The sequence below is a fragment of the Actinia tenebrosa genome, unplaced genomic scaffold (assembly GCF_029948245.1).
Source record: "Actinia tenebrosa isolate PJP-AT-01 unplaced genomic scaffold, QUT_ActTen_1.0 PGA_scaffold16__25_contigs__length_10494907, whole genome shotgun sequence".
NCBI lineage: Eukaryota > Metazoa > Cnidaria > Anthozoa > Actiniaria > Actiniidae > Actinia > Actinia tenebrosa.
Genome location: NW_028292576.1, coordinates 134,941 through 154,673, shown reverse-complemented (window position 1 = coordinate 154,673; position 19,733 = coordinate 134,941). Strand labels below are relative to the sequence as shown.

General features: G+C 37.2%; 2 protein-coding genes across 6 annotated transcripts; one reads left to right on the top strand and one right to left on the bottom strand.

The window, feature by feature from the left end:
* Positions 1-4,594: 4,594 nt before the first annotated feature.
* Positions 4,595-10,108, top strand: LOC116293008 (uncharacterized). 2 transcript variants are annotated; one of them, XM_031700391.2, is made up of 5 exons: positions 4,595-4,753; positions 7,318-8,083; positions 8,787-8,972; positions 9,196-9,265; positions 9,605-10,108. In XM_031700391.2, exons 2-5 carry the CDS (start codon positions 8,074-8,076, stop codon positions 9,615-9,617), a joined length of 279 nt encoding a protein of 92 aa, XP_031556251.2. In that variant the 5' UTR covers positions 4,595-4,753; positions 7,318-8,073; the 3' UTR covers positions 9,618-10,108. The 2 variants fall into 2 exon arrangements, with proteins under 2 accessions (XP_031556251.2, XP_088887286.1); XM_089031160.1 differs by lacking the exons at positions 8,787-8,972; positions 9,196-9,265; positions 9,605-10,108 and having other exon boundaries at positions 7,318-8,062.
* On the bottom strand, positions 8,304-19,644 carry LOC116293007 (coiled-coil domain-containing protein 57). 4 transcript variants are annotated; one of them, XM_031700389.2, is made up of 16 exons: positions 19,115-19,644; positions 18,530-18,645; positions 18,073-18,208; positions 17,362-17,655; positions 16,917-17,056; positions 16,124-16,282; positions 15,513-15,675; positions 14,884-15,241; positions 14,422-14,619; positions 14,204-14,304; positions 13,782-13,982; positions 13,465-13,582; positions 12,125-12,277; positions 11,656-11,958; positions 11,096-11,484; positions 8,304-9,540 (listed from the first exon to the last, which is right to left on the bottom strand). In XM_031700389.2, exons 1-16 carry the CDS (start codon positions 19,487-19,489, stop codon positions 9,517-9,519), a joined length of 3,228 nt encoding a protein of 1,075 aa, XP_031556249.2. In that variant the 5' UTR covers positions 19,490-19,644; the 3' UTR covers positions 8,304-9,516. The 4 variants fall into 4 exon arrangements, with proteins under 4 accessions (XP_031556249.2, XP_031556247.2, XP_031556250.2 ...); XM_031700387.2 differs by lacking the exon at positions 8,304-9,540 and having other exon boundaries at positions 10,544-11,484; XM_031700390.2 differs by lacking the exons at positions 8,304-9,540; positions 19,115-19,644 and having other exon boundaries at positions 10,544-11,484; positions 18,073-18,275; positions 18,530-18,598.
* Between the last annotated feature and the right edge of the window lie 89 nt (positions 19,645-19,733).

Sequence of the window (19,733 nt, the reverse complement as noted above, 5' to 3'; positions counted from 1 at the left end):
CAAGTGTTTTTGTAAATAAGAAAATGAGAGCCATCTTTTCAATAGAACCAAATTTCGATAGTACAATAATTCATGACTATGTGTCAGGCTTGAGGATTACTCCGTTATAGTCCATGCTTTTTGCTTAAAAATGGCTTAATATAACTAAATTTGCATCCTTCATAAATAATGCATATCTTTTGAAGCAGGTGGGAATGACCAAATGGCGAATTGGTTATCAGTTTTCTCCCCCTTTTAAAACTATGTTACTTTCGCTATCCAGTCCTATAAAATGCCCTTTTTGTCACAAATGGTACCAAAAATGACCTCATTTTTCGCAATTTGTTGGGAATTTTCAGGTAATGCCATTTGTTTTCTTTATAGCCCAAAAGTCGCAAAACCCTGGATAGCGAAAGTTTTACCATGCGTTTTTTGAAGTCGCTAAATTTGCATCCTCATAATGCATGATCTTTTCAAAAGGTGTGCCAAAATGTTCATCAGTCAAGACCAGGCGGCTAGATCCATGTTTGCTTAAAAATGTCTCATCGGAAAATTCATGAATCTTTTCAAAGGCTGTGAAAGATCGAAATTGCGCCATGCTTTTTGCTTAAAATGGCTAAAGTAACTAAATTTGAAATCCTTCATAAATAATGCATATCTTTTGAAAGTGTGAAATTGGCCCCAAAATCAGTCAAAACTATGTGCTATGAGTCATGCTTTTGCTCAAAATAGCCAAAAATGACTTTTTTCAATTCGTCATAAGACTTAATGACCATGTTTTTCCTTTAAATTGGGCTCTTAAATATATTTTTCAAAAGGTTGAAAGATTGATCAACCATGCCGCTATAAAAATTTTGTCTAAATTTGCATGTCATAAAATAATGCCTAGTATCTTTTCAAAAGGTGTGAAATGGCCCCAATCCCAAAACACTATGCTATAGTCCTCCTTTTTGAAAATCACCAAAAAAGACCAAAAATGACCTATTTTTCATTCTTCATAAATAATGCATGTTTTCTAAAAGGTGTGAAAATGGAGCAAAATCGATCAAAACCATGGCCTATAGTCCATGCGTTTTGCTTAAAAATGGCTAAAATTAACTAAATTTGCATCCCTCATAATAATGCATATCTTTTCAAAAGGTGTGAAAATGACCCAAAATCAGTCAAGACCATGGGCTATAGTCCATGCTTTTTGCTTAAAAATGGCTAAAATTAACTAAATTTGCATCCTTCATAAATAATGCATATCTTTTCAAAGGTGTGAAAATGACCCAAAATCAGTCAAAACCATGCGCTATAGTCCATGCTTTTTGCTTAAAAATGGCTAAAATTAACTAAATTTGCATCCTTCATAAATAATGCATATCTTTTTGAAAGGTGTGAAAATGGCCCAAAATCAGTCAAAACTATGTGCTATAGTCCATCCTTTTTGCTCAAAAATAGCCAAAAATGACCTATTTTTCATTCTTCATAAATAATGCATGTTTTCTAAAAGGTGTGAAAATGGACCAAAATCGGTCAAAATCATGGGCTATAGTCCATGCTTTTTGCTCAAAAATGGCTAAAATTAACTAAATTTGCATGCTTCATAAATAATGCATATCTTTTCAAAAGGTGTGAAAATGGCCCAAAATCGATCAAAACAATGGGCTATAGTCCCTCCTTTTTGCTTAAGAATGGCTAAAATTAACTAAATTTGCATCCCTCATACATAATGCATGTTTTCTAAAAGGTGTGAAAATGACCCAAAATCGATCAAAACCATGGCCTATAGTCCATGCGTTTTGCTTAAAAATGGCTAAAATTAACTAAATTTGCATCCCTCATAAATAATGCATATCTTTTCAAAAGGTGTGAAAATGACCCAAAATCAGTCAAAACCATGGGCTATAGTCCATGCTTTTTGCTTAAAAATGGCTAAAATTAACTAAATTTGAATCCTTCATAAATAATGCATTATATCTTTTTGAAAGGTGTGAAAACGGCCCAAAATCAGTCAAAACTATGTGCTATAGTCCATGCTTTTTGCTCAAAAATGGCCAAAAATGACCTATTTTTCATTCTTCATAAATAATGCATGTTTTCTAAAAGGTGTGAAAATGGACCAAAATCGGTCAAAATCATGGGCTATAGTCCATGCTTTTTGCTTAAAAATGGCTAAAATTAACTAAATTTGCATCCTTCATAAATAATGCATATCTTTTCAAAAGGTGTGAAAATGGCCCAAAATCGATCAAAACAATGGGCTATAGTCCATCCTTTTTGCTTAAAAATGGCTAAAATTAACTAAATTTGCATCCCTCATAAATAATGCATATCTTTTGAAAAGGTGTGAAAATGACCCAAAATCGATCAAAACCATGGGCTATAGTCCATGCTTTTTGCTTAAAAATGGCTAAAATTAACTAAATTTGCATCCTTCATAAATAATGCATATCTTTTTGAAAGGTGTGAAAATGGCCCAAAATCAGTCAAAACTATGTGCTATAGTCCATCCTTTTTGCTCAAAAATGGCCAAAAATGACCTATTTTTCATTCTTCATAAATAATGCATGTTTTCTAAAAGGTGTGAAAATGGCCCAAAATCGATCAAAACCATGGCCTATAGTCCATGCGTTTTGCTTAAAAATGGCTAAAATTAACTAAATTTGCATCCCTCATTAATAATGCATATCTTTTCAAAAGGTGTGAAAATGACCCAAAATCAGTCAAAACCATGGGCTATAGTCCATGCTTTTTGCTTAAAAATGGCCAAAAATGACCTATTTTGCATCCTTCCTGAATAATGCATGTTTTCTAAAAAGGTGTGAAAATGGACCAAAATCGGTCAAAACCATGGGCTATAGTTCATGCTTTTTGCCAGAAAATAGCCAAAAATGACCTATTTTGCAGTCTTCATAAATAATGTATATATTTTGAAAAGGTGAAAAGATGGACCAAAATCGGTGAAAACCATGGGCTATAGTCCATGCTTTTTGCTCAAAAATGGCCAAAAATGACCTATTTTGCGTCCTTCATGAATAATGCAAGTTTTCTAAAAAGGTTTGAAAATGGACCAAAATCGGTTAAAACTATGGTATATAGTCCATGCTTTTTTTTGTAAAGATTGTCAGAAACGCGATGTTTGTGTTGCATTACAAGAAAGAAAGAAATTAAACAGTAAAAAGCTATATGCGATATTAGATATTTTTTTCAACGAGTGGTAGTTCCAAGTTACGTAGGCGGCTCATAGTCTAGAAAGGTCTAGTTTAGTTCCTTCGAGTGAGAGTGGAGCTACGTGGGAATGATATCAGCCAAGTATAAAACTGGTAAATAAATTTATCTTCAAAATCAAACATGGCTTTGACCTGTTTTCTTTTGTTTATCTGTTCATTGCTATGGTTATGTTAAAACCTGTTGTCAAGGTTACCAAAAAGTTTCAAAGGGTAATGATTAATTTTGACAGGACTGGATAAGAGCACCGTCAGTTTTTCCTGTTTTCATACAAAGAAAAAATCGAAACGTTTGCTCAAAATGCGTCATACTTTGATGGTAAAGTTTACGTAAAAGGCACCGATTGATTACAACACACGTTTTTTCCTTATTTATCTTCCGCTAAAGATTTCCGAGCGTATTAAAAACACTTCAGCGTATTTTCAGACCAGATCAGATCTTTTTTACACTGTAAATGTAAATAAAGCTTGCAAGCGAAGCAGGTGCTTTACCTACCTGAGACAGACATGACTATCATTAAAAAATACGCACAGACTTTCGTTTAATATTTATATATATAGCTCCATAAATACAGACCTTTCAAAAATATCTTTATTAGTGTCGTTCATGCGCTTTCGAGGACAATTGAGGACACTCTTTCACTCACACACACTACCGCTACATTCAGTATTCTATGCACACAACGCTCAACTCACATGTTGATTTTTTCGGAGGGAGGAAACCGGAGAAAACCCTGGTAGCAAGGGAGAGAACAGTGGTGATAGTCACCCATATTACTACAATGAACACACAAACAGATTTCCCAACCATATTAGTCCCCCAAAAAGGCACGAAAAGCAGGTTTTATGCACCTATTGAATCAGACATATAGACTTCCCATCCATACGACCCCAACACCACCACAGAAAGAAGCACAACTAGGAGTCTTACGACGAACTGTCTACCTCTCCCTCCAGAAACTCCGAAACCTTCAACCCAGAAAACAACTAGGAGTGGCCTCCACCCAAAAACGCACATACACGCAAATAAACGTCATCTCTTTAACTCGGTTATATCGATACCGTCAAAAATGTTAAGTCTTTTGAAATAACGAATTGAAATAATTTGAAATATTGCTTCTTGGCATATTCTGTATTTCACCACACCATACGCTTATTTATTTTTCTGTCGCCGACATCGCTATCTATCTTGCATCAATTAGAATAAAACTGTGTGGTGTAAAAGTACATCTAGATCTATTAAAACTCTTTCACCGATAAATAAGTGTCGGTAGACGTCAAAAGTACGACAATCTCGACAATAGAATAGAAACAGGTTGGTATCAGCTGTTTAAGTTAGGATATAGTTGTATGCAAATCACTAGGGTTCGAATAGACAGACGTCACTTCCTTGTGCCAAGAAACAATTGAAAACCTATTATTATAGTGACGTATATATGTCGCTTTGGGAAGTTTTAATTTGCAAGAAGTACTTTAGTATTCCACGGAGTTCTTCTGAAAAATAAGGAAAGACAAGCTACGCTGATCTCTACCTTGGTCTTTCTCAGACGGCATTAATAATGGTGGGTAAAATATCTTCGTATGATTATTAGACGATAGTAAGTGAAAGATAATACGTGTTGATAATAGCATATATCACAACAATATTGTAAAAGTCTTCATTTTCGACGTTTTTTAAAATTTTCTTTGGATAAAAATAATTGACGAAATCCAGTTAGGAACGGACCTGAATATCAAATTCTTCTTTTTCAGAAAAAAACTGTCTCAACACAAAGCCATTCGTTTCGGTTTCGTTTAGGAAAAGGAAAGTAGTTTTGAAAACACCTTTTTGCGAAAAACGTTCTTGGAAATGCTTTAAAAATCAAATTTAAGTTTAAAAAAATGTTTGAATGAAATCTTAATAAAGTCATATCATACTACACATGATGGCGTATTTTTACTGTGGTTTTGAGTTACAAAGACACGACTCTGAAAAAGATGGATTTTTTCCATTCGCAAGGGTTGACCAGAAGCGCTACGTAATGAAGAACTGCGGCCCTTTATAAACAACTGCACTAGACTTTAGAAAGCTTTTAAAAAAATAGAAAAGAAAAGGAAAAAAATAATAAATGAGTCTCTTTTTGAATATGATTAACAGGAAAACAGTAAAAAGAGATACGAGATGTTTGAATAAACATTACCCATAAAAAAGGAAACCTTCAAACAGAATAAAATGGAACCACTATCGACCCGATGGTTGTTTTCTCAAGCGAGTTTATACAAATAAATTCTTGAGTTTTTAGCAATAAAAAGTTAAGATTAATAGTCCTACAAGCATAATATTCGATAGTACAAGCCTTAAGGATCGTGTGTACCAAAAAGAGTGTTCCTTAAAGTTTGTTCAGCCGGTGTGAATCAGAACTCTATATCTTTTTCACCGCATGGAACTGATTCAACGCTGATAGAAAACTAGTCAAGAAAGGATTTTGAGGCTGCTAATTTGCGACTCAGGGCTTTCACGAACTACCATTTAAAAAAATACAAATGATATTTTTTCAACCACGGTTGAAAAATATACCTACATGAAATAGAGATAACATCCAACTCGATAGAATCACCGAATATCAACCTTGAAAAATAATCTCGAGTCTGAATAAAGAGAGGAAAATGTAGGATAAGAAATGGGTTTGTCCAGTTGTAATGATCGAGAGAATTCTATTCCAGTAGAATAAGTAAATTGAGATAGTAGAATTTTTGTGTGCTTATGAGACATTTAAAGCGCTCAGATGAAAATTGTGTGGAACTAAAACTTCAATCATAGAGAATATTTTAAAAGTCCCAATTTTATCTATACCAAATTAATAATTTTTCAACAAAAGCGATAAGTGGTTTAAGATATTGACCTAGTTGGTTGAATAGAGGTGAAAATTACTTATAATTTAGCTTATTTTGAAACTAAAAGTTGTGTATTAACGCATTTGGTTTTGAGAAGAAGTATATTGCCATCTGGCAGAAGACTCTCGGGAGACTCAACCATTTGCATGATTGTCTGACATTTGATTTAAGTAGACATGTCACTTAGAGTCGACAAACTAGAGAAACCTTCCAAAATACCGCCTTAAAAGTGCCGAGGGCCATCATCTTTTCTTCATTAACTTCGACCTATTGTGTTCTTTTCCTGTTTTAATTTTCGCAATCGTGTTGAAAAAGACTTAATAAAAGTTTATTCGAAATGTCAACGTGCAGATGAATTGGAAATTGATTTTTGATGACGGGTGGATCCATCAATATCACTCAATTTCATTTATTTTTTTTTCAATTTCTAGAGGAAATATTTTTTACCAAATTTCATTCGCCGTATTCATTATGCAATATTTTGAAATACTAGTAAATCCAGAGAGTTTTACAGTCGGTCAATTACATTCCCTCCACAGTTTTAACCCTTTTTTCTTTTCTCATAGTTTCATTTCATTTCATTTTTTTTTTTCTTTGACCTTTTAATTCAGAAGGATTAGGAAGAGTCAATTTTACACATATTGACTATACTACATGCATTTTAGGAGCTTATCCATTTGTTTACCAAGCGAAAAACCCTTCAATAGGTTGTCATAGGATGAAATCCTTCCATCTATTTGAACAAAGTTATCGTTATGGCGGGTCCTTTGAACTCTTTTCTAGTTAGATAATCTTCTTTTTGTATTAACAACTTATTTTCAGTTGTGGATAAGATTGTAAAAACATGATGATAAAGATTATGATCCTAAACGACCGACACAGGCAGCCAGCCCTTGATAATCGTAGTTCAAACTAGTGTAGTACGGTTAAATAGCACTCGAATGGCATCAAAACTCAAAACGGAGCATGGTCGTAGTGTTACACTTTCAACCCCCTTATAAATTTCTGCTGTAACCCAACTTTTGCGTATTCTCTGTTTTCTTTTGACTAAAATATAATATACGTGCCTAGAAGAAGCAGAAATATGGAAAGGAAGAATAAAAACAATTTCACTTTACCGCCATGTTTGCTTCGTTCTTACAAACTTCAAAAATACTTAGGGCCGGTCATTTTGTCCACTCATGCTTTGCGCGCCTGGTACACCGCTCAGCTGGATAATAGACGTTCATGTTGTGTGGTAATGTATTTTTAGATCGTACTGTGTGCCTGGATTCAACTATGTACCTTGGTGGTACTTTGTACTTTAGCCAACGGTACGGCGAATAACTCAGCCAACACCAAAGCACCAACTCCTACTACCAACTCCACGTCACCCACTCTAACTACGAGTAACATAATCCCAACCACAACCACCCCCAATGCTACTTCATCTGAGGTCGAAAAGGGAAATAATGCTACGACTTCTATTATGACTGGAACTACGACCACTGCTTCTAATACTCCTGCTAATACTCTTGCTACCAATACTACCGTCACCATTGATACTTCTACCCCTAGTATTACTGGTACTAATTCGACTAGTACTGCTGCTGCTACTACTACTCCGACTACTAGTGCTGCTGCTAGTACTACTGCTACTAGTACTACTACTAGTACTACTGCTACTAGTACTGCTGCTGCTAATACTTCTACTCCTAGTACTACTACTAGTACTACTGCTACTAGTAGTGCTGCTGCTAATGCTGATACTACTAGTACTGCTGCTGTTACTATTGCTGCTATGTCCTTCTGCTACTACTACATCACCTACTACTACGATTACTACTGTCGTAACGAAACGAAACAAGTGTAAAGTCAACAATTCCTCAATCTACTGGTGGGATAAATAGTACTGCTAGTATCTCACGCCATAACACAACTACGGTGACCTCCAATACAATATCAGTATCAACACCGTCCGAAACCGACTACTACTACATCATCAATTGGTGTATCATCATCTGTTGTCATGCCAACAGGTATGAAGTCTTACATCAAAATCATCAACCCTGTGGTAAACTAACATTAATATGATTGTCATCATCATTCAATCTAAAATCATCACCATCATCATCATGTGTATAATTTGAAATTATTTATGTTATTATTTCCAAGCGATATGGACTAAGAGAGCTCGTAATTTACATTATCCTGAGTTCGTAAGCCCTATTTCTAAAAAATATATATCTTCTCAACGAATTCGAGGACCCCCATTTTTTATTTCATATTTTCATACTAGAATTCATAATAGGTGTTTGGGCCAAATTAAAAAAAAAACTCTCCTCACGAGAGAAACGCTGTGTGACGACCCTCAGGATGTCTGCGTTATAGGCTTAATACAACTGTGTTCCTTGTACTATTGTATTGTAGGCTTAATACAACTGTGTTCCTTGTACTATTGTATTATAGGCTCAATACAACTGTGTTCCTTGTACTATTGTATTGTAGGCTTAATACAACTGTGTTCCTTGTACTATTGTATTGTAGGCTTAATACAACTGTGTTCCTTGTACTATTGTATTGTAGGCTTAATACAACTGTGTTCCTTGTACTATTGTATCGTAGGCTTAATACAACTGTGTTCCTTGTACTATTGTATTGTAGGCTTAATACAACTGTGTTCCTTGTACTATTGTATTGTAGGCTTAATACAACTGTGTTCCTTGTACTATTGTATTGTAGTAGCTCCAAGCTGGACCAACTGGACAACAGAGAAGAACTGTGCTGCTAAATGCTGTGCTACGGGCGGAACAGTAACCCAGTACCGCGCATGTACTAAAGGGTCAATAACGCTGACATCTGCTGTTCCTTGTAATGGTAATTTATCACAGATCGTGGATTGTTGGGGTGCATGTGATTGTTCCTCAGGTGAGTCTCACCAAGATACTTGTCCATTGATTGGCTGCTTGTGGTTATGTCTGGAGTTGTGTTCTTATGTGACGTCATAGCCGCCATGTTGGTGGACTTTGACAAAAGATTCTTAAATGTTTTTGTTGTTGTCATCCAACATGGCGGCCACATCATGTTATATTTCATTCTCGTGGTAATAATTGCAACTCGCCACCTACAAGAATCGTTGATTATTATTTAGGTTCGATGTTCATCGCTGAACGTATAGTTGCTGTAGGATGCGTGGTCCTGGGACTAGTCATCAACCTACTGTAAGTAAAACCTTAGAGTGTTTAATCCGTGACGTCACGACACGGTCACGGCACACGACATCTGTTGAACCAATCACAGAGTGCAAGATTACTGACACAAAGAACTAAATCCGTGACGTCATTGTACGGTCACGGTACACGACATCTGTTGAAACATCTCTTGAACCAATCACAACGTGCGAGACAAATAACCAAATCCGTTACGTCACGGCAGGGCACGGCATCGATGTCTATGTCGGGTATTTTACAAATCATGTAATATAGGACTGTGGACACTGTATACCAGGTATAAAGAAAAGAGTTCCGTGTGAACGAGTGTGTTTTTATTTTATCTTTCAGATATGCTGGATAAACTCATCTGTCCTCCTGTCATTCGTCACCAAGAAACTTAGACCCAGTCTCTACCTCCTGGGAACTGGGAACTATACCTTGATATAATCTCGCGACAGTGAAAAACGAACTATGTAGTATACGAGTAGAATATTTCAATATTTATATCAGATTGAAGAATCTTTGTCATGTTTAGTAAAGGTCCTTCCTATTACATAATAATAATAATCATCACTGTCACTCATCATTCATCACTGTCACTCAACATTCATCACTGTCACTCAACATTCATCACTGTCACTCAACATTCATCACTGTCACTCAACATTCATCACTGTCACTCATCATTCATCACTGTCACTCAACATTCATCACTGTCACTCATCATTGTCACTCATCACTGTCACTCATCATTCATCACTGTCACTCATCATTAATCACTGTCACTCAACATTCATCACTGTCACTCAACATTCATCACTGTCACTCAACATTCATCACTGTCACTCATCACTGTCACTCAACATATTCATCATCATCATCACTGTCACTCAACATCATCATCACTGTCACTCAACATATTCATCATCATCATCACTGTCACTCAACATCATCATCACTATCACTCATCATTCATCACTGTCACTCATCATTGTCACTCAACATTCATCACGTCACTCAACATATTCATCATCACTGTCACTCAACATTTTCTTCATCATCATCACTGTCACTCATCATATTCATCATCATCATCACTGTCACTCAACATCATCATCACTTTCACTTATCATCTTCATCACCATCATCGTTCAACGATTCTAGTAAATAGATGGCTCAAGATAGTAATGTGTCTGGTACGCTTTGCTAAAGGTAAACGACAAATCAACTGATTCATTTCAAGTGATTTGTATGAACTAAACAAAAGAATAAGAACTCATTGAAAGATTGATTGAAACTAAATATATAATGTATATAAAATATATCGATTACACAATAAGATATGATTAACTGATCGTTGTTAAAATAAATATAAGGCAAGCCTTATCAACGTGTTTCTCGTCTGTATCTGTATCTGTATTGTGAATGTTCTTTCTGTCCATTAATCCATATTTCAACGAGAATTCCATCAAAAAATGATGCCACGAAAGAAGTGATGATCATCATCTCCATCATTATCCACATTACCATCATCGTTATCACCACCATTATTATCATCGTCGTCGTGTCATCACCATAATAATCATTATTGTCACCACCATCATCATGTCCAGTGCTATCTATCTACCCGTTCTTTTCCCCTGTATATAATCATCATCAGCATCAGCAGCAGCATCCTCATCATGTCCAGTGCTATCTATCTACCCGTTCTTTTCCCCTGTATATAATAATCATCAGCATCATCATCAGCACCATCATTACCATCATCATGATGTCCAGTGCTATCTATCTACCCGTTCTTTTCCATTGTTTATCATCCTGTACATTATAATTCCTTACCAGTGGTTTCTGTGCTATCACTCTCATTTTACCCTGTGCTTTCTGCGACAATCTTGGTTTTTCTTTTTGTCCTTTTTTCTCAGGCACAGCTTTCTTGCCTTTGACTGTAAACCCATCACTCTCTCCAGACCCCTCCCTGGCAGGTATATGATCAGGAGTCTGGGAACTGGGTCGTTCTTTCACAGGGCTCAAACTTCGAAAACTTTCTTCTTCGTCAAGCAGTTTCCAAATCTCTTGCAGCGAGGCTTGACCTTCTGAAGACGAAGTAAAAAGTGCGTGCTCCTGGTAAGGAGATGATGATCGCTGCTGACTATGTATCACTGGCTCAGGCGAAGGTTGTTTGCGTGACACTGGTTTAAGACTTGCGTGACGACGCGGTTCTTTAGTTTCTAAAACAATATCAAAACCAGAGGGATACAAAACTTAGATACTCTTCACAAGTGAGTTGAGAGTTGTACACATAGAATACTGAGACTAATGGTAGTGTGTGAGAGAGGGTAGGCCAAATCGGATACCAGTATTCATACGAATAAAATACATGTATATCATAATATTAGTACCTGGTTTGTTAGCTTGTATTCTGGCCTCATTAGAATCTGAAGGTGACGTGTCACTGGAGCTCGACCTCACAGTCACCTGTACCTGTCCAGCGGCAATCTTCTGTTGTTCTGCCATGCGCTGTGCTACTTGTAGCTCGTGTGTAGTCAGTGCGTATTGTAGTTTTTCCATTGCACTTAGTTTGGTCTGCAGATCGTCTGCCATTTCATCTGGTGTGAGTTTGACGGGACTGGGTGTAGATGGAGCACGAGGCCTGTGGTGGTCAGCGGCGTGACGCATAAAAGATGAACCTTTCATATCTTCACCTTTGAAGGAAAGAAAATGCGATTTTAAGTCAGAACGGAGACAAAACCCTGAAACAAAGATTTCTTCGCTTCATTATGAATATTAAGAACTAAATCTCTTGGGTTTTAATTGACCACGTGATAATACGTGCCAACCGGGGCGGACACGTGGTCACAATAGACTTACCTCTCACACGTGACAGTTCTGCGCGTAACTTGTTCCCCATCTGAATGAGCTGTTCTTTCTCTCGCACCAGCTGTGTGATGCGCTGGGCAGCAGTCTTCAGCTTCTGTTGTAGCCTGGCTACGCTTGGGTCAGCGTGAGATCTGGGAGAGACACCTGAAAGTAGATATTTCAGACGTATTTCATTGTTATGAACCAACTATCAAAGTCCATTTTTCTCGTACTATGATTGGGCGAGAGGGTATCACCTGAACGTGAATAAGTTTCGATATTTCCCCGTGAAACATTGCCGTCTCGGGACCACAAAACACACTGTTTCCCTCGGTCCCAGTCAATAAGTGTCAAGTATAGGAAATATGAATGAATACATCACACTGCATAAGGCATTTTTATGACATGATGTTCTGGTGGGGTAAGTACTCGGGCATCTAATAGGACTAAGGGATGGAGTGCAGGAAAAGGGAAAGGAAAGAAAAGGAGAGGAAAGGAAAGGAAGAGAGAGTATCACCACGCTCACCACAATGTACAATAGAAGGCTACAGAACATTGCAGTATTCATGTACAAGATCAAAAACAGACTGCTACCTCAAACTATGATAGATCTATTTAATTCTCCCTCTCATAAGTATAATCTAAGGAACACAGATTTTTCTATTACTAGTTATAATACAGTTAAGTATGGGAGGAATAGTCTTAGGTATTTTGGACCATACTTGTGGTCTAAGCTCAAAGGTCATCATCATCCCTTCAGGCTTTCAAAAAAGGTATTAGGAAGCTGGATCTGACCGAGCTGACAAATAAATTTTAGTATATTATATTTATATTTATATAGTCATATTTCAGTCCGATAATAACGTTACATTATATTCAGATAGTCATAAATTATGATTATACATATAGTCATATAGTATTTTTATTTTATTTTATTTTATTTATTTATTATTATTTATTTTATTTTATTTATTTATTATTTATTACTTCTTTTTTTTAAATTTTTTCAATTATTTATTTAATCATTTATTTATCTATTTATCTTTTTTTTTTGTCTCCCCGATTACTCCCCGATCTTCTAGCTAAGATATAAGATATAGAGACATTAATAAAGTTATTATTATTATCATCATCATCATTATCATCATTATTATCATTATTATTATAAGAGAAAGGGAGAGAAAGGAAAGAGAAAGAGGAAAGTTAGGAACTAGGCAGGAGGAAAGGGGAGAGAGAAACGAAAAGGAAAGCAAGAAGAGATAGCAAGAATATCTTAGCAAAAATAGCAAAAAGTATTTCATACTAGGGGATAAAGATGCTCTCGCTCCATTTTTGATTCAACAGATACTTACCAGGCTGCTTGCGCAATCTCTGAATCTCATCCTGTAACTCATTAACAACAGCAGTTTGTGGGTTAAAGGTAGCGGTAGATTTCCCTTGGGATGCCAGCTCGAGCTTTAAGACTGACAACTAGAAAAAATGACATGAAATATAGATTACCCGCAAATCAATTCCAGCCATGTTCACGTTATAGCTTTGAGGTCAAAGCCCATTTCATACTTTGTCTTCCCAAGGCCAGTCTGACTGTCCCTATACACTCAACCTTGATTAAAATAAATGACCAAAATGTGTAAAAATATGCAGATGTTTCCAAACGAAAAAACCTTACCTGGTTTCCCAAAGTCGTTGCTTCCAAGTTTCTTTCAAGGCCACTCTTAAAATATTCATCTGCCTCCCGCCGTACTTGGGCCAGCTGTAGTTCTAGTTCTAACATGCGCTGTCTCTGCGCATTGGATTCTTCTGCAGTTCGTCGAGTCAGAGTCGTCAGATCATACTGCGCTTGATCAAGGGCTACTTGTTTTTGACGCAACTGAAAATACGTTGAAAAAATATTATTCTTTAAAATGGCGTGGATTTGATGAATTCTGGTCAAGCGTTTATCATCTTTTATATGGAGTTGACTCGGTACCCAAGCTAGACCAGAATGCATCTTGTTTACGAAAAATAATAGAGCGTATAGAAAGAATATGACACAAGCAATCAAAGAGAAACGATAATGATAAGATGAATGTATGATGTTGAACTACCAACCTGGTCTTGTGTTGAAGCGACCAGTCCTTGTAGGTGCGCAGTGGTCGCTTCGTGTTTTCGCACTTGCGCAGTGAGATGCAACTTGTCCTGACGTAGCACTCCTGGCCAAATTCAATCAAATGAGTAAAATAAGAAAATGGCAATTAACAGCGGTTTTTCAAGTGACTTTGTACTTACCAGTAGTATCGTTTAGTTCTATCACGTGACTTTGTACTTACCAATAGTATCGTTTAGTTCCTTCACGTGACTTTGTACAAAAGGATCGTCAATTTTTCCTAGTACCCTGGCCTGTTTGTTACTGTGCCCAGTTCCCTGGGGAGGCTTATGGCTCAGCGTCAAATCCTCTAGTCGTTTGCTTAGCGATCTGTTCTTTGATTTTAACTCAATAACCTCTTTTTCCAGTGATTTGACATATTCTGAAATCGATAAATAAGTTTATCAATAATAGTTTTGATGATGATGGTCATGATGATGTTAATGATGATGGATAAAGGATGATGGTGATGATGATGGTAATGATGATGATGATGATGATGGTAATGATGACGATGATGATGATGGTAATGATGACGATGATGATGATGGTGATGATGATGGTAATGATGATTATGATGGTGATGATGATGATGATATGGGAGATGATAATGATATTTAATCTTATTTACTATGTTTTTCTATACCGGAAGTTAACGGTACACTGCTTTGTTCTTGGTCCTCATCTAAGGTAGTTACCATAACCGAAGGGGGCCTACTTGCTAACTGGTTATTAAGGTCCTCCATATCTTGGCGCATCTGTCGAATAACGTCCCTCAGGTTTTGATTCTGTCTTTGTAATTCTTCGACATCGTCCTCGTTTGTTAGATGTTCCCTCCCTAAAACCTCATCCCCAGGGATTTCTTTATCAGGTAAATGCATAGGTACAGATAGGCCGTGTCTCTGTAGAGTAGCGAGAGCCTGGTCTCTAGTCTCTGTTAATATCCTTATAAGGTTTTCACGTTGATTCAGTTCCCGGTCCTTTTCTTTGACAGCAGCGACAGCCTGTTGGAAGACACGTAATTCAAATATTCATCCTTAGATTATTCAAGCAATTCATTAGCATGAAGGTAGGATGACTCAAGCGCTAAGGTCAAGGTTCCTATTCGTTTCTCAAGGTGACACCAAAAGAGGAAAGCCCGTTAAGGTCTTTTATACCATACCTTCATTCAATACAGATCACGTGATAATGCCTCCAGAAAACAGGTAGAGATAATCACTCTCCCCCCCCCCCCCCTCCTAAAGAAGTGCATATCAGTAAGAATCACATTTTCACCTCATCTTTAGCACGGGTTAGATTTCTAATCAATCCTTCTTGTTTCTCATAAGCTGCTCTTTCAGCGTCTTCACATCTTCGTTGCCAGTCGAGTTCAACCTGTGTTTTGGCTCGCTCCAGGCTAGACTCCCTTTCCGATGCCATTGATAGATCCTTCTTGTATCTAAAGACATAATACAGCACTCGTTAAACGTAACAATCCCCTATCCTTAAAAGACGTTGGTTGCACGTTATGCAAGGTCATATCCAGCCGTCCTACGGTACCTATTGCGGCTATCTTCCCGATTGCAGTATATTTGCAAGTGTGTTTCTATATTGAGTACTTTGTGTGTGTGTGTGGGTGGGTGGGTGGGTGGTGGGTGGGGTTGGTGACAGGATGAAAGGATGATTGGGGAGTGACTGACCCCATAGACCTTTTCTGAAAAAGGGAATATGGTACATTGTGGTCTAGCTTGGGTACAAACGTCTTTTATTCACCATGCCTTATGTGGTGTTGTTTGTATCCAAGCTAGACCCAATATTTGCAGCCTATTTATAATCATTGCACAAGAAAAACGATGAGAAATCCTGGATAGAAAGTTTAATGTTGTATTATTTGTAATAGCGTGTACCTCTCCACATCTTCTGTTCTCTGAATGACATCCATGCGTAGTTTCTCTTCTTGTTGTCTGAGTGCCTCCAGCTCCAGATCCTTGGATACTGTTGAACGAGAGAACTCAGCTGCTTGTGAAGACAGTCTTTCTTCACTTTCTGCAAGCTTCTTCTGAAGTCTAGACAAAAATAGAAACAGAAATCAAAGAACATTTCGTTCTTCTGTCCCAGTGATGATCTTGGTGTTGGGAGGAGGAGGGATGGTGTCTTCTATGGTACAGAGGTAGGAAGAAGGAACAATATGGTAACAAAACACACATGCCGACAAACCAACTGAGCCAACTGCCTTCCGGTTGGCTCAGTTGTTTGGGCACTGGTCTGTTGTGTGGAAGATCTTAGGTTAAGGCCTCCATGGCAGGACTCACAGTCTTACAATATCTGAGAAGAAGTTCATGCCTTTGCTCTAAATAAAAAGTATATGCAAATGGTTAGACCTTGGCCGTCGCTCAGATGAACACATAAAATGACAGTCCAGTCTCACTTAGAGATATTAACATAGAGGGTCAGAAGATTATCAGTGCTAAGTTGGCAACTGTTACATGTCACCTTCTCTAAACAAAGACTATTATTATTATGGCAGTATATACTTCTGGATGCCCAGACCTAAGCTTTAAGGTAGTTGGGCAGAAACTGTAGCCAACTATCATCATAATCATAATCATCATCATCAGCATCATTATTGATTATCATCATCATCATCAGCAGCAGCAGCATCATTATTGATCATCATCATCATCATTATCATTATGTTACCTCTGTACTTTCATGTCTTTATCTTTCATGATATCTTTGTTTTCCCATTCTAACTGTCTGTACTCTACTTCAACAGTGTCCAATTTATCTTGATATTCACGGATAGTATCCTCAAGCTGTCTTTCACGCTGTTGATGTGTCTAAAAACAAAGCAAAAAATACTTCTTCTGGACATTCACCTTTCCATCCCATTTCATTTGCTAATGAATATGAACTCAAATGAAATGGGAATGAACATGAGCAAGAAACATGGAATACTCTTGGATCATAGAGAGAACTGATAATTTAGTAGACTAGTATAATACTATATATTTGGGGGGGGGGGGGGGGGGGGGAGCGGCCGTTAGCCTTTGCTTTTTCATGCCTCCAAGGTCTCAGAATAGGGACTATTGCACAGGTTTGGTATCACCTCTAAACAACCATGATTGAGTAACAAACAAAATACCTCTTTAGCAGCAAGCAGCGCAGTCTCCTTTTCTCTGGCATACCGGTCTAATTCTGCTTGTTTGTGTTCAAAGATAGCCTGCGACTTTTTCATTGAAGCTTGCATTTGCTCCATTTTTGATTCTGTATCTGATAATTTAGCAGCATTCATATTTTCTTTATCCATTAATTCCCATTCTTTCAATTTCAGTTTCTTTTCCAGTTCTTGTACGCTTGTTTCAGTTGTCTGTAGTTCTGTTTTGGTTCGTTCCTCATAAGACCGCAGTATTTCTACTTCTTTTGTTAGCATTTTTACCTAAAAAAAGCAGCTTTATTTCAATTCATGTTACACAGTAAATGTGCATGTTGCTGGAGGGAATTGGGTTGGTACATGTAACATGGCTCTAAATCTTGGCTCCAGACAAACACCTCTTAGGCCTGTCCTCTTGATTGGTCACATTGACTGGCCATATTTTAATCAGTCTGTTGTGGCCACTCATCATTCCCAGTTATTGAGCAGCTGATACTTTTAGCCCCAAGGTAAGAAATGAATAGGGTAAAGTTTTCTACTCTAAGATAAAGCTTTGCTATAATTGTTTGGTAGATAAACTTTAAGTGGGTATAATTTAGATACTGAATTTAAAGTAGAATGAGAATATGGAATGAAAAATGGGGTCCTATTGCCCTTCCCCAGACCCTTCCTTTGATCATCTGGTAGAGAAGAATTTGTCACCTTCAAGTCTTTTTCTAGCAGTCTGTTACTCATCTCATCCAACTTAATGCGATATTCATGCTGTCTCTTGTGCAGTTCATCATCGTACCCTGACATTAACAAGTGACGCTGGCTTTCCATATCCTCTTCTACTGTTCTTTATTCAAAATCACATCAAAGCAAGGTTTTGTTAAGGTTTTTCAGGCTTTTGGCTCTTTGAAAAGCTATCATAGACAAAAGGCTAGAAAAGTTTTTAAGCCAATAAACCTGGAATATTTTGAGCTTTTGGAAATGATACATTGTTACAATAGGGTAGGGCTTTATGTTTCTGAATGTGATTTGACCAAACTTTTCCAACCCCCCCCCCCTTCCCTCCTCTCCCCCCTCCCCTCTCCCCTCCCCTCCCCCCCTCCCCTTCCCCCACAGTTATAAGGATTCCATTTACAAAAGCATTTTATTGGATTTCCATCCAGATCACCTTATTTGATGTTGTAACTCTCTCTTGAACCTTTCAAGGTTGTCTCTTTCTTTTTTCACCTCAGATTCTTTAGCAATAACAAATTGTTGCATCTCTTGTTGGTGTTCTCGCAGACGCTGAACAAAAAATGGAAGAATTATAATAAAAATTAATCAAAATCAATAATAATGATGAATGATGATTTTAAGTAAAGGTTACAAAAATATTGGATAATATCATTATTCTAGTAATAAGCATTTTGATGGATGGTGATCATGTTGGATGATGGTGATGTTGTTGTTTATGGTAGTATTGGTAATGATGGTTATGTTGAAGATAATTGATGGATGATAGTACAGCAGCAATGATATGATGATGGTTGTGGCAGTAGTGGTAATGATGACGATGATTAAATAATGAAGATGATGGTGTTCACGTTGATAATGGCGGTGAGGGACAATAATGGATGAAGGTGATGCTGATGGATTATTGTGTTGTTACAGTAGTCATGATAGCAATGGTGATGATGTAGGTGGTAAATATGGTGGTGTTGGATCATGATAATGAAGGATGATCAAGGTGCTGATGATGAATAAATTCACTTACTTTTTGATAATACTTCTGTAGTTCTTCTCGTGCATTTTCCTCTTGAAGAAGCTTTGACCTCAAATCATCCATCTTGATCTTCAATTCACTAATTTCCCCGTCTCGTTCACTCTCAATATTCTTGTATTTAGCAAATATCTGGTCATATCTTTCCAGCTCCTGGTCCCGTTCAGATAACAACTGAAGATTATACTCAAAGTCTTCTCTAAGCTTCTTAAAGCGAAGTCTCTCATTATTCAGTAATTTTTCCTGTTCTTTTAGTGATACTTCTAAAGACTTTACTCTTAAATCTTGAGCTTCTCGCCACTCTTTTTCTTTTTGTTGAACGAGTTCAACTAAACTCAAGTTCGAGTCAATATTACTAGATTTCGCCATCTTATACGTCTATTTATACACCTATTCTGGCTCACTTAGTTACTCGTGTCGCTTATTTGGGTAAGAAATGGCTGGACAAATCTCCATGGTGGGTTTTAGATGCATTCTTAAGGAGTGTTTTGGACAAAGCTTCAATGTTGTCATTTTTTCATAAAAACCGCCATTTTGTTTACGAACGCGAGAAAGCTGGAGACCATATAGATCCAGACCCTTACCCGCTCAAAATACCACAGGTACCCCAAAA

What these genes read in the sequence shown, in the direction of transcription:
- LOC116293007 (XM_031700387.2), bottom strand. Translation starts at nt 19,489, where the DNA reads ATGGCGAAATCTAGTAATATTGACTCGAACTTGAGTTTAGTTGAACTC. An exon ending in TAACCCGTGCTAAAGATGAG is followed by an intron (nt 15,242 to 15,512) that starts GTGAAAATGTGA and finishes GTCTTCCAACAG; the next exon opens with GCTGTCGCTGCTGTCAAAGA. An exon ending in GAGATTGCGCAAGCAGCCTG is followed by an intron (nt 12,278 to 13,464) that starts GTAAGTATCTGT and finishes ATCTACTTTCAG; the next exon opens with GTGTCTCTCCCAGATCTCAC.